Here is a 13,759-nt window from a genome sequence, read left to right on the forward strand (position 1 = left end):
CAAAGCTTTCACCCCTGCTCATGGAGAGGCAATAGATTTTAAAAGCAACTAATACCAGCATATAAAAAAAGCAGACACATATGTATCCAAAAAACACAACATTTAGTTACTGAAATGTTGACAAATGACACGACAGGTCTGCAATCCAGTCAATAAAAATGCACACGCACACACACACACACACACACACACACACACACACAGAAGCAGCACTGACAGCCTGCACACACTTGTAAGCAATCCCACACTAACATGTTTAATTTCTCACACCTTCTCGCGCAAGTAGACACTTGTTCAAACATGACACGTACATAAACACACACACATGGGCGCAGTTAGCGAAACACATCTGCTTGTACAAGCTCTCCCGTGTTCACTGATACAGTGTGTACACAACATTTGTGATGCTCACAGACAGAAACAAACTGCAAACCCCCATCCTAAATCCTGCCCACACAAATACACTCTTTTTTTCCCCTGGCCTTTCTGCATTATAGATGAACCTTCAGCCAACCAGCCCTATCGATCCACTCTCCTCCCCTCCTTGCCTCCCTCCATCCCTCCATCATCGGGTATCTCTCCGCCGCCGTGTCACTCACGGCTCGTTCACTCACGGCTCATTCACTCACGGCTCGTTCACTCCTCTTCGTCTTGTCACGATGCCTCGTTGCCCTCCTCCTCCGCCTCCTCTTCTCCCCGTCCTTTCCTATAACTCTCCTCTATCTCTCCTCACACCTTTTCCCCCTAATCCCCCCTCCTTCTCCCCTCTCTCCCCCCCCTGTCAGCTCATCACAGGAGTGGCTGGGAATAAGACTAGCTGGTTAGTTTGATTGTCAGGTGGAACAGATAGGGGGCGGAAACGTAGGAGGTGGCTGTCATCCCATGAACGTGCTTTAACGCGCAGCAACGGAGTCGATTAAATTATAGATGGGAGAAAAGTGAGGCGTGCACAGAGTGCCGCGGTCAGGGGTTCAATTCCCACGGGGACCATCTAGGCTAGAAATCTATTAACTGTATTTGTGATACAATTAGACACTCTGGGAGAAAGCATCCACTAAATTATGTATGTTCTATATAGGACATATTCATGTTCTATGGTAATAAAGTATTGGTAATAAAGGGTTCTATGTAGTTTAAATGGCCCTGACAATGCAAGGCTTCAGGGTTCAGATCCTGCTGGGATACACAGAGAGGCTTTAGATACAAGAAAGTGTACGCTGAGTGGCAGAGGCTGTACGTACAAAAAACAAGGCTATATAGAAACTGTGAGATTGCTGTAAAAAATGACAAGGGAAGGAGGGGTAGTGAGGAAAAGAAAACAAGCCGACAGGAGAGGGAGAGGTAGAGGGGAGCGGAGAAATGCGTGGGCGGAGAGGAGACAGAAAGATTTGGTGACAAGCAGTGAATGACGAAGACAGAGAGAGGGAGAGAAAACAAGAGAAATCGCTGTGTGTGTGTGTGTGTGTGTGTGTATGTGCGTGCACGCTTGCATGTGTGTGTGCGTGCACTAGAGAGTGCGAGACCTGGGGAGCGTGCTCAGCTGTGTGCACCGCCGCTTGTGGATGAGCTAGTGTCCAATCAAATCAGATACAGGTTGACCCCGCAGCTGTCAGTCAAAACCCAATCACCGCGACGACACCTTTCCTCCGACACACCCAGCCACTCAGATCCCTTTCCTCCTCCTCGGGCTGCCCCCTCCCCCCAATCAAACTCAACGAACGTCACACTGTATTCCATGATACACACTTTTCTCTTTCCGTGGTCACATCCTGTCAGCTTCAAAAGAATGACCTTACCGTTTCAAATTCCATCCTGTGTTTCCTTGATGCCCGACAGCAAGAGCTTTCCAACAGAAGAAAAGGGAATTTGTGCTTTACCTTCTTTTATATATATTTCACAACTATTCAATCAGCATGCCCCAGGAGTGCTTGCATCACCTTTCTGAGCTTGGAGTTATTTCACCAAGACTGTTTACCGAACACGTTTACAGCTAAAAAGCCTTGCACAACTTTGATCTATTGCGTGTGGGTTACCTTATGTGTGCACGGTCATGGCCACGGTTAGAAAACAGCAGGTGACATGTAACTGGATTACAGTAATCTGTAACCTGTAAAAGAATAGGGCCGGCAATCTTCTACAGTATATTTCTCTTATTATTAACAAATCCCATGAAAAGACCAAGACCAATATTGTATTACTAACAAGTATTGCCTAGCCATAGTCTGATATAGTTTATTCTGTTATAGTGTTGTCCAAAACGACTATGAACGCACCAAGGAGCCACAGCATTGCACTCAGTGACCTGTTCCTTGTCACAAGGCTTTATTCTGAGTCCAATCCACACAACGCTGTCCTGCTGCCGTAAATACTCCCTAGTGCACCAAATGCGTATTAATCCGCAGCTCAAAATAGTCCCCCTACAAATACAATATTTACTCCTGTTTGAGTGACATTTGCTAGCGCCCAGCTGCTTTGAGAAACGTTGTAAACAACACATTTTATCACCTTATGAAGTTGAGTTAGCAAACAGTGGCTTATTTACACATCGAGCAGACGCAGAGCAACATTAGCATTAATTTGCTTACTTTTAGCTTCTTTTTTTTTCTTTCATAGGGAAGCCGCAGACTTTGTCTTTCTGATGTTTGGGGCTGGGCAGGGAGTGACATTGGGTTGATCAGAGTTTTTATTTGCTGGAAAACAGCTACCTGATTTGTCTTGAAACTACGCTGATGAGAGCTGACTGAATCAAAACAGTTGGACTGTGGACTGTAAAACCAAAACTCTCTCTCTCTCTCTCTCTCTCTCTCTCTCTCTCTCTCTCTCTCTGTCTGCTGATTAGTCATTTCATCCATTGTTTGTTTTTTTCCATAAAGAATAGACTAGAGCAGCTTTAAACATATGTCCGTCTTCTGTAGGAGCCAATGGGCTTGGGACTGAGTGGCACAGACAGCGTAGTCATGTGTAGATTTGTTCAACATAAGAACAACATAAAAATAACACCAGGTTTATCCTTTAATAATCTCTAACTGTACAAATACTGATCAGACAACAGATACTTTTGGTACTTTTAAGTGATGGATTACAGAGATTTTAGACATTAACATAATTTAGCAAATCTTACATGAATAATTTAGCAAAAACACCCAATAGCACATTCTTTACAGGGATAACGATTATAGCTGTGAGAGGGAGGGATATGCAGAACCAAAGTACCCGTAATTGCGTTAAAGAATGTCTTCAAGCATATCATGACTTGTGTGCAGTGTTTATTAATGCATGCATGCTAATTGAACAGTTTCCACCAAAGCAGAGCTCGTAGCCAAGAATAAAACAGATTTTAGACATGCATGGTGGGAATTATCAGCGTGGTCTGACCAATTGCCTTTTTGCACTTAAACTAAGTACTCGCTGTATAACAGTGATTGACTTTTGAGCATTATGTGCAATAACACTACGCAATTTACAGCCTTGTAAATGTGAAGTTAATTGATCAGTTAATTGCACATTATATAGCATTTGGAGGCAGTGTAATACAACAGCTGATTCCATTTTACTGCAGGTAACCAGACGATGTAGCCAAACATGGTCAGGATACACTTGTTTCAAATACTTCGTGGATGAATATTCATTTGCCTTAGGACAGCTGGAGCTCTTGCTGGGATTTATATTCTTAGAATGATATATATTCAAAACTCGAAGCTTTCGAATAAGTCCACAGTCTCCCAAGTGTTTGCTCAGCAGCAGGTGTCAAGGGAGTAGACCGTGTTTCTCATTATCTTTCACTCAGTTTGAGAATTTTGCCCAGCAGCAACAGCAGATAGAATTGTAGGTTTTTGCCTTTTTAGAAACATCCAACTAGATTTTTAAATATTGGTCTAAAGGAGCTGGATCTAGGAGATGTATTGTTTGCCTTTAACAGTTACTGCACAAATATCCTCCATCGTGAATTTCCAGATTGCACCTTTAGGTGACGCCGAGTTTTTTTTTTTTTTTTTTCTTCTTTTCACATTTCCAAGAGCGTTTAATCAGTCCGACCCATTCGGGTCTGTCCCCGTTTCAGTCTCCCCCGTCATTGTAATTACTGTACAGCGCTTAAGGACTCGTACATTTACATAATTGATTCTTTTATCAAGACACGTCTCGCTATCTCTCTCATACGCGATCTGTTATGCAGAATGGATTTTTTTTTAACGCTGGCTGATTTGAAATGCTGATCTTTGTTCTGTTGTCTTCTTCTCCCTCCATCTCCTTTAATCGCTTTCCTTCTTCAAGCTGTGGCACTCCTCCCAACCATCATTTCCTTCATCACTCCTTTTTTCACTTTCACCATCTGCAGCAACAACTCCCCCCTCTCTCTCGTTCCATCGTTCATCATCGAACATCCATCTCTTTCTCTCATGCGTTCTCACTTGCTCTCCTCCCCTGCTTTTATCTTTTATTTTTCCGTCTTCATTCCACCCAGCCTACCCTCTCCTCCAACCATTTCTCCTCTTTCCATCCCTACTTTGCCCTTGATTGTTTCATCTTTTCTCTTTGTCCTGCAGCACTTGTCACAGCTCCCTTCTCCTCTCATCACTTCAACCCCCCTTTTGATTTTTACTTTTAGTTACCCTACTTTTTTGTGTGAAAAATGTGCACACAGTTCAACTCAGGACTCTCATTCTTTGTGTTTCTTTCTCTCCCCTGTTTCAACAGGCCCACCTCTTACAGGTGGGAGAAGAAGGATGGAGAGCTCCCCCCACTGGCCAAAGCCGACGGTGCTTTCTTGCGCTTCGAGATGCTCAACAAATCCGATAATGGTGTCTACCTCTGCGAAGCCAACAACGGCATAGGACACAACCTGGGGGAGTACACACTGCTGGTGCAAGGTAATAAGGAAAAGTAAAAAAAAAAAAAAAATTGGGAAATGGAAAACATTCAGAAATGGGATGTGTTGTGGGAAAGAGGGAGACTGATGTAGAGAAAGAGTTGGGATGTCTTCTTTTACTTTTTTCTTCATCACGTTTCTTTATTTCTGTCATTTGTTGTGGCTTTTTGCCTGTACTTCTTCCACCGTTTTTTCTCTTCTGATTTTCTTTCGTTTCTTTCCTCCTGTTTTTCTTTGTTGTTTTATTTTATTTTCTTCTCATCCAATCGCGCCACCATGACCGACACCACCGCCTACCATCCAACCGCTTTCGCTCGTTCTTGCGCTTCTTTCCCTTTCGCTTTGGTGTGTCCCATTCGTTCGATTCCATGGCCATTTTTGCGCTTTGCTTGCTCATTCTCCACTCCTCTTCCTGGGCTTCGTCTTCCTCCTCGTCCTCTTCGTCCTCATCCCTCCCAAGGCCTCATGGACCCAGACTCCCCAGACACCACCTTATCCTTCCTTGGCTCTCCATCCTCTCCGTCCTCCTCCCTCCCACCCTCCTCTCCCCCAGACGTATTCTCTGGCTCCGGCTCTGATCCCACTTACTCCTACTCCTACCCTTCTCTCCTAGCCTCCACCTCCTCCCCCTCACCTTCCCCAGACTCCTCACCTTCCCCAGACTCCTCCCCTTCCCCAGACTCCCCACCTTCCCCCGACTCCCCACCTTCCCCCGACTCCTCACCTTCCCCCACCCCCTCCGCGGCTGACGTGCCGACCACTGTCTCTGAATTCTCCACCACCACCCTCTCCAATGCCCTCTTCCCCGACCTGCCGCTCTCTCCCTCCTCCTCCCTGACTCCCCCTCCCTCCTCCAACCGGACTCCTCCTCCCTCGTCCGCAAGCATCGCTCCTTCCACTGCCAACCCCTCCCCCGCCTCCTCCCTCACTCCCTCAGTTTCCGTCCGGCTGAATGGAGTTTACACTTTCACAGGTAAAACCATCTGAGCTACACACTTGCACACACACACACACACACACACACACACACTTGCAAACAATAGAGATGCGAGAAGCTTAGTAATGGAGTGGAAAGACAAACACCATTCAAGTTACTTCTTTGCTATTTTTTTTTTTTTTTCTCAATAAACAAACTGTGCTTGCATTGTGGAGCAGTCAAGGATACTGGGAGCTGGTTTTACATGCACACGCACACACACACACACACACACACACACACACACACACACACACACACACACACACACACACACAAACACAAACACATACTCAAAGCACTCAAGGAGACTAGGAGTTTGTTTTACGTGCACACACATGCATGAAACATACTGAAAGCTGACAGCAAGACAAGAATTGAAGAAACACAATGAAGGAAATAATGGCATTCGTGTGGCCCTTTCACAGCTGTTTCATGTTTTTTTTTCTTGTTTTCCTCTTTTCTCCTGTTGAATAATCCCTAACCCCACCCCGAACCCTCCAACACACACTCCTCCACTCATCTAACCAACCAACCATCCATCCATCCATTCATCAATCTAAACATCCAACAATCCATCTACTCATCCACTTGAGAAGATGCTGCAGACAACATTGCAGGTATAACTTTTCCACCAGTCATCTGTCGTTCTGACTCTCTGTCGTTCTAACTTTTTCGTCCACCTGTCTGTCTGTCTGTCTGTCTGTTCATCTGTAGGTCTGACTCTCTGTAGCTCTGTCTGTTTTTGTCTGTCACTCTGGAATAAAAACCCAGTCTGGGGACACTTTGAACCTTAGAGTGGAGCGATGAATAGTTCATACTCTTGCCCACGTAATGCTTTGTTGTTGCTCATACATGCACAGAAACAGGTTCAAAGCTCTCACACACACACACACACACACACACACACACACACACACACACACACACACACACACACACACACATACACTCATGCAACACATATTGACTCACACCAGGCACTAACATCTATCTCACAAAGACACGCACAAGCATGACCTCTTAAGTGGTACAACTTCCACTTTCTTTGTGTGGTTTTCTCTATATGTGTGTGTGTGTGTGTGTGTGTGTGTGTGTGTGTGTGTTGGGGGTGGGATGGGGGGTGTTCTTGGGTCTTGTCTGCTTTCCTTTGATGCTGACAGCAGGATTTATGGGCTCATTCCCAGTCTCGCTTCGTCAGCATGCCCCTCTCACCTCTGTGCCGGCCAGAGTGTGCGTTCCACTTTCTGTGTGTGTGTGTGTGTGTGTGTGTGTGTGTGTCATTCTGACTGGTGCTCAAGTCTCCACTCCCCCGTCTTCTCCCTGTTCTCTATCGGCGGCTGGCCTCTGGCTGGCTGTTGTCACACCCCTTCACTTCTCTAACTTGCTGAAATGTGACTTTTTTGGCCGTGAATTGCCTGTTCCCCCCATCATTTGGCGTCCCAGCTGGTTGTAATGTGTTCCTTCCTTTTTTTTACTTGTCAGTTTTTATATTTCTGGTGGTCATTGGCTGTTGCTGTGCCTCTATCTCTCGTTCCTGTTCTCTGATTGAATGTACTGTATATATTAACTAGCTGTTTCCTCCTTTGAATGGTTGAATTCCTGCCCTCCACATTGGTTTGACCCCTCAAACATTCACCGAGTGCAAGCCAGTCTTTCCAACACCATTTCCTTTTTATTCCTCCATTATCTGTTATTTTTTTTTTTTTTTTTTTTTGTATCTGTGTTATGCTTTTTGGTATAAGAAGTGCTGCTTTCGATCTGAGTGACTTTCAAATTGACTGTCTGTCTGATCCGGTCTGAAAAGTCAGGCGAAATAAATGATGTATCAAATTATTTCTGCGCAGATTGCTTTCTTCTCCGAGGGGCAAGTAGCTAAAGTGGCTGAAGCAAAGCAATCTCTGCTGTTGGGTGAAAATGCATGAAGTAAAGGACAGTCAGTGTACTATTTTGGGTGCACAATGCCCAAATGATCTACTGTAACAAATACAATTTAAATATTTTAAATACATCTTAAGCATGCATTTAATACTAGGCAATTAAGTAGATTTAATGTGACACAAACCAAGTCTTCTTGTCTGAAATAGACTAGAGGATACTTTTTCCTCATTTTGAGCACCATTTACGTGTATTTAAGTACATATAATTAATACATACATGTAGACAGGTGCACTGGGTCAAGAACTTTGACTGTGAACGAACCAAATTCCCACATTTCCTGGTTGGTAATCCAGCCTTGGATTCCTCAATTCCTTCTTAATCCTTAAAAGAGCATAAAATCCTTCAGTTAAAGTGAAAAGATAGAAATCACCAACGCTGAAGGGGCAAGGATTTCACCCTATATCAGCAGCCTGTGTTCCCACAAGGTTATTATAAGTGATTGGGACATGGTCTGTAAACTGCTCAATCCTGTTGCATGTTAGTCACGAACCGTTTTTTAATGGAGGGTGACACGGTGGCCTCTTTTCTTTCGCCTGGCTTTTTGTCATATCCTTGTCTTTGTCTTCTGAAAGTTTGCTGCTGTGCCTATTATATATTGACAAGTCTTCTCCGCTCCCCTGTTCTTTTCTTTTCTCTCTGTCACTCACCCCATTATTCTCTCTCTCTCTCTCTCTCTCCCTCTCTCACTCTATTTCTGCTGCCTTTCATCATCTGCCTCCCGTTTCCGCCAATATTCATATGCCACCCCTCCCTCTCTGCTCTCAATCTCTGTCTCTGTATACCTCTCTCCCCTTATTTCTCACTCTCTCTACCTCATTTTCTGTTGGTCTTTGTCTCTTTGTTTCTCAACCAATCTCCCTTTCCCTCTCGCTCTCTCATTATGTCTCCAATCTTATCTTTACTACATGGCTCCTCTCTCCTCTCCTCTCCTCTCCCCTCCCCTTCTCTCCTCTCCTCTCCTCTCCTCTCCTCTCCTCTCCTCTCCTCTCCTCTCCTCTCCTCTCCATCCCACCACCCTCTCCTTAAGACCCAACAGCCATGTCGACCTCTTCGGGGGTTGACCACGCCGTGATCGGAGGGGTGGTTGCTGTAATCGTCTTCATCCTGCTCTGCCTCCTCATCGTCCTGGGCAGATACCTCATCAGACACAAAGGTCACCTGCTCAGACAGACACACAAACACACACACACGGACACACGCATGCATGCATTATGCATGAGTGTGCATAGAGATACACTTGCATAAATATGGAAACATGCGTACCGAGACTGGCTCTCGCAAACATGCATATGCATGCAAATGCAGGGACACACAGAAATGCAGATGCATTCATACCTAAATGTGGCTTCTAAGCATAAACCCCACTTATTTTACTCTCAACGCAGGAAATGAATGAATGACAATAAGTGAATGTTTATGCATTGCCCTTTAATACATTTTGGTTCACACAACTGCCTGTGAGATTAGATGTCATGACATCAGCGATATTTCAGCGGCATATTTTATATAGTCAAATATGGAGATTAAAAATGTGGGCGAAATATAATTGCTTTCTGGCCGTTAGTTAGTTACTCTGTTGCTCAGGTGCTCTGTGAGTGGGAGACAACAAAACAGTCTTTCTTCACACTTTTATTCAGGTCTATTTTCACACAAATAGGAGAAAGCAAGTTCAAATGTCTGAGCTCCAACAGGGGACAGGTGAAGTTTAAATGGTACTAAGCCCATTTCAGCCCCCCAGGTGGCGCAGTTGATAAACACTTGCCCAGCCTCCAGCTGCTCCAGAATATTGAGGACAGTCGCTTGGTGGCCAGTGTTCACAGATGCGAGGTCTGTGAGGGATCATGTCCGTGTCGCTGCATTGCTGACTCCTTGTGGTTGGGTAATGCACCTGTGCACAGAAGGGTGGCATCTGGGGGGGTGATAGTTTAAACTAGGGCTGAGCGATATAAAGAAAATCATATCATATGACTAAATACCTCGATGTTGATATTGCGCCGATATTGTAGGGATGACAGTTGGTGCTTTCACAAAATATTACACAATGACGTTTTACATAAATAATCATCAGTAATGTGGATATAATGACTAAGTGGATAAAGGTAAAAATAATAGAACAGCTAGAACAGTCTTGTTCTAAATTTCCAGATCTTGTATATTTAAAAACTTTGGAAATACTTTTTCGAGTTGTTAACAATTGCCTTCCTGTCTGTATTAATTTTTTTTTTAAATTAAGAGAAGGTAATTTTAATTTAAGACGGTTCTCTATCTTTGAAACTGGTAAAGTGAGGACTCATGTCAAATTTAGATGTGTTTCAGTTTTGGGGGTTAAATTATGGAATTAACTTAATGATGAGTTTTCAAAAAAGCTTTAAAATCTAAAATAATTAAGGGTTATGAAGTAATTTCATTAATATGTAAAATGTCTAGGATTGTATTTAGTTTCATTTACGGTAGTTTTGTTGGATTTCTGGGTTATACTGTGAGTATTATAGGATAGGCAAAAATAAGCCTTGGCTTCAGCCTATTCTTTTTTCGGCTAGCTACGGTGTTAAATTGTGGGAAATAATTGTTTCGTTCATGTATATTAACCGCAATAAAATTATTCATCATCATCACCATCTTGTTAGTTCAGAAGATTACATCACTTTACTGTTATGCAGCCTTTAAAACCAGGAAAAGACAACACTGGACAAGATAATTTCTAGTCTTATATCACGATATCGATATAATATCGCTATATTGCCCAGCCCTAGTGTGAAGCTCCTCATTGTCAGCAGAGGAGTGAGCAATTACACTGACTGTAGTACATGAACATTGGTCCTTGCCTGTCATTTCACTGGCATTATGTGAGACCAAATGCAGATAGTTCTCACTACTGAAGCACAAGAGCAACAGATGAAACAACTCACAATATGTGCACTTTTAATGCACAGTTTAATGGCCAAAAAGCTGGATGTCCTAAGTTTAAATCCCTCTAAAAGTAGGTTGACAAAATGAGCTCAACTCAAGTTCCACTAGCTAGCCTTTTCCAGAGCTTTCAAAGACATCTCTCGGTCTTTATCCGCTCCTGTAATGCCGTTTGTATGGAAATACGGTCACGTCCTAACAGGTATATGGGGAAGATGATAACCTCAACTCTGTTCAAAGATGCTATCTGGCTTTTGATTCCTCTTTGCCACCATTAATCATATCTTATGTATCAATGTTAATGATGGAGCAGGTCAGCACTTTATTTGAAGGGCCACAGACATGAAGTAATAAAGAAGTAATGTTTAGTTCATCATGATTACAACACTCCAATTCAGTTTTTTAGCCTTAGACACTTTAACTACAGATTAACCAATGAAGAAGACATAAATCAATAAATCAGATCAATAAATCAGAACTAATGATGACTGAAATTCCTTAATTGATGCATTCATTCACGTATTGTTCCTGCATTAAGTCGTGCATGAGATACTATTAATCCTTGTACATTACTGAAAGTTTGTCAAGTACTACATGAATGAATTTGTGCTTTGTCATGCATGAAGTCATGCGTGAATTCATGATAATTCATGTACCCTTATTATAAAGTGTTACAAAACAGAGGTTGTATGCAACCTAGATGTCGAAAAATGTTTACTTTTCAACTGAATTTAGCTTCAGTTTTTAACACAGACCTCTAGATGTCCTCGGGAGAAAAATGATTTGACTTTAACTGACTTTTGCCTTAGCTCTGACCCATGATAACCAAAATAAAACTCCACATAAAACCTCTCCAAAGAAAAACACCTTTTTATTAGTTTGACTTTGTGTCTCACACTGTGCCCACATCCTAAAGAAACCTTTACTACATAGTAATTCAACCACATTAAAGGCAAAAAACTGTTCTCAAAAGCACCTGAGGTGATCATTTGGACATCATATTGGAACATCTTGCCACTCCACTGTTTATAACAGTCTCTGGACTTTTGTCATTTTACCGTTCCAGTGTTTGACTTTTACTGCCTCAGCAATCTTATTTCTTTCCCCCCCTTGTCTCTCTCTCTCTCTCTCTTTCGCTTACCATCCATGTCTCTTTTTCTCTCTCTCTATCTCTCTCCTTCCACAGGAACGTATCTGACCCACGAGGCCAAGGGCTCGGACGACGCCCCCGATGCGGACACGGCCATCATCAACGCAGAGGGAGGCCACTCCGGAGCAGAGGATAAGAAGGAGTACTTCATCTAGACAGGGGGCGCGGGAGCGGTGGAGGAAAGGAGGGAAAGCTGGAGGACTTGGATTTAGAGGAGAGGGGAGGAGCGAAGGGGATAAGAAACCTCCATTTGTTTTCACGACGCTTCAGTTCTTCACTCGTTTGGAAGGGACGATGGGAGGGGGGGGGGAGGGAAAGAACTGCGGGGCGGGAGAAAGCGATGAGTTGAGCTTCAGCTGGTACTACCCTCTTTGCATTGATACAGGGAAGTGAGATTTTTGCACTGACACACGGATGAACTGAAGTTACACACTCAAACGCACGCACGCACACACACACACACACACACACACACACACACACACACACACACACACACGGACACACACGGACACATATGTACATGAGTCAGTTTTGGGGAAAACTCTTCTCACACAGACTTGAATGCTCGTAGATGTTCCGATTAATAAGCGCGAGCCTCCTACTGTACTAACAACTGAATTATCTCTGAATGACACATTAACACCTTTTTACACAAACGTCGTACTTCTAACTGTCAGCGCCTTCCGAAAAGCTAAATTGTAACTCACATTCCGGCATCCCGAGCTCTGATACTTCACTTCTCACACCTCGCCCAAGACCTGTCTCCTTCAACATCTAAACCAAAACCCCCCCCCGGCTCTGTCTCTTCACGTTTCTGTCCTCATTCTTTCCATCTGACAGGACGGTATCACCCTGCAGCAACATTCTACTGGCGAAGGAATCCATCCAAAGCAAATTATTACCTAATCTCCCTCTCTCTCTCACACTTTAATCTTTTTATGCCATCAAACCTTCTTCCCGCGTCCTCACAAACCCTGGTTCGAGCCGTTGAGTTTCCCACAATGCAGCACCACGACATGCAGCACTCATGCAAACATAGCATTCCCGCCTTGCGCTACCAAGCCGAGGGGCTCCAGTATACATATATAAATATATATATATAGAATTATATAGCATTCTTTTTACATGACAGAAAATGTTTGGTGTGCTGTAAATACACTCTCTCTCTCTGTCCTCTCTCTACCTTCTCTTCTTCTTCTAGTCCTCTTCTCTTTCTCTACATATCCCTCTCTCCTGTATCTCATACAGTCTGTTACTGCATTACAGTAACTTATATACTCAAAAAAAAAAAGAAGCCTGCCTGTTTTCTATTACATGCGTGGAAATGCAGAGTCAAAACTATCAATATCTGGGGAAAAAAATATTAAAAATAACGACAATGATGTTGCGATGAAAACTAACCTTAATTGCAAATATTTGTATGAGGAACATTGTCTTTCTTCTTTCTTTCTTTTTATTCTTTTTGGTTTTGGGGATTTATGGGAGATTTTCTCTCGTCAGTGTCTCAGTGTGTTACTGTCAGTGTTAACGGTTTACAGTGTCTGTCGGTTTGTCAGTCCAGGAGTCCATACAACTCACTTTTTCCGAGCTGTATTTAGATTTTGAGGCTTAACATTTTGATGCTATATTTCTTTACCTTTTTTTTTTTTTTTTTTTTTCTCGGTGCGCCACATTCAGTGTTGCTATTTTCTCCCTGCTTTGTCTGCCAGCCTGCTCCCAAACACTCAACTGTAGCAAAACCTCTGTAGAATGCAGCAGCTTTCGAAAAAGGTGTCAAAGTGTTTTGGTCGAGCTTTCCTGGAGTATCGCTGCCCGGCGCGCGTGGACCGCTGGGTTTTTCCTTCCTCTCCGCCGTCTCTGAACGTTCTGCTCGTAGGCCATCCTTCTCCCTGCAGCAGACTGCTTGTCTTGGCGA

General features: G+C 43.5%; 1 protein-coding gene across 4 annotated transcripts in view; it reads left to right on the plus strand.

Annotated features, from left to right (window-relative positions):
- The window catches only part of cadm3 (cell adhesion molecule 3), a 92,379-nt gene extending 80,254 nt beyond the window's left edge, over positions 1 to 12,125 (plus strand). For 2 of the 4 annotated variants that reach the window (XM_028593266.1, XM_028593267.1), the window contains exons 8-11: positions 4,696 to 4,868; positions 6,443 to 6,463; positions 8,812 to 8,937; positions 11,878 to 12,125. In XM_028593266.1, the coding sequence (XP_028449067.1) occupies positions 4,696 to 4,868; positions 6,443 to 6,463; positions 8,812 to 8,937; positions 11,878 to 11,996 (439 nt within the window). In that variant the 3' untranslated portion in view covers positions 11,997 to 12,125. The remainder of the gene's footprint in view (positions 1 to 4,695; positions 4,869 to 6,442; positions 6,464 to 8,811; positions 8,938 to 11,877) is intronic. The other 2 variants (XM_028593269.1, XM_028593270.1) reach the window with 2 other exon arrangements.
- The last annotated feature ends 1,634 nt before the right edge of the window (positions 12,126 to 13,759 follow it).

This window comes from Perca flavescens, chromosome 12 (genome assembly GCF_004354835.1).
Source record: "Perca flavescens isolate YP-PL-M2 chromosome 12, PFLA_1.0, whole genome shotgun sequence".
In the NCBI taxonomy this organism is placed as follows: Eukaryota; Metazoa; Chordata; class Actinopteri; order Perciformes; family Percidae; genus Perca; species Perca flavescens.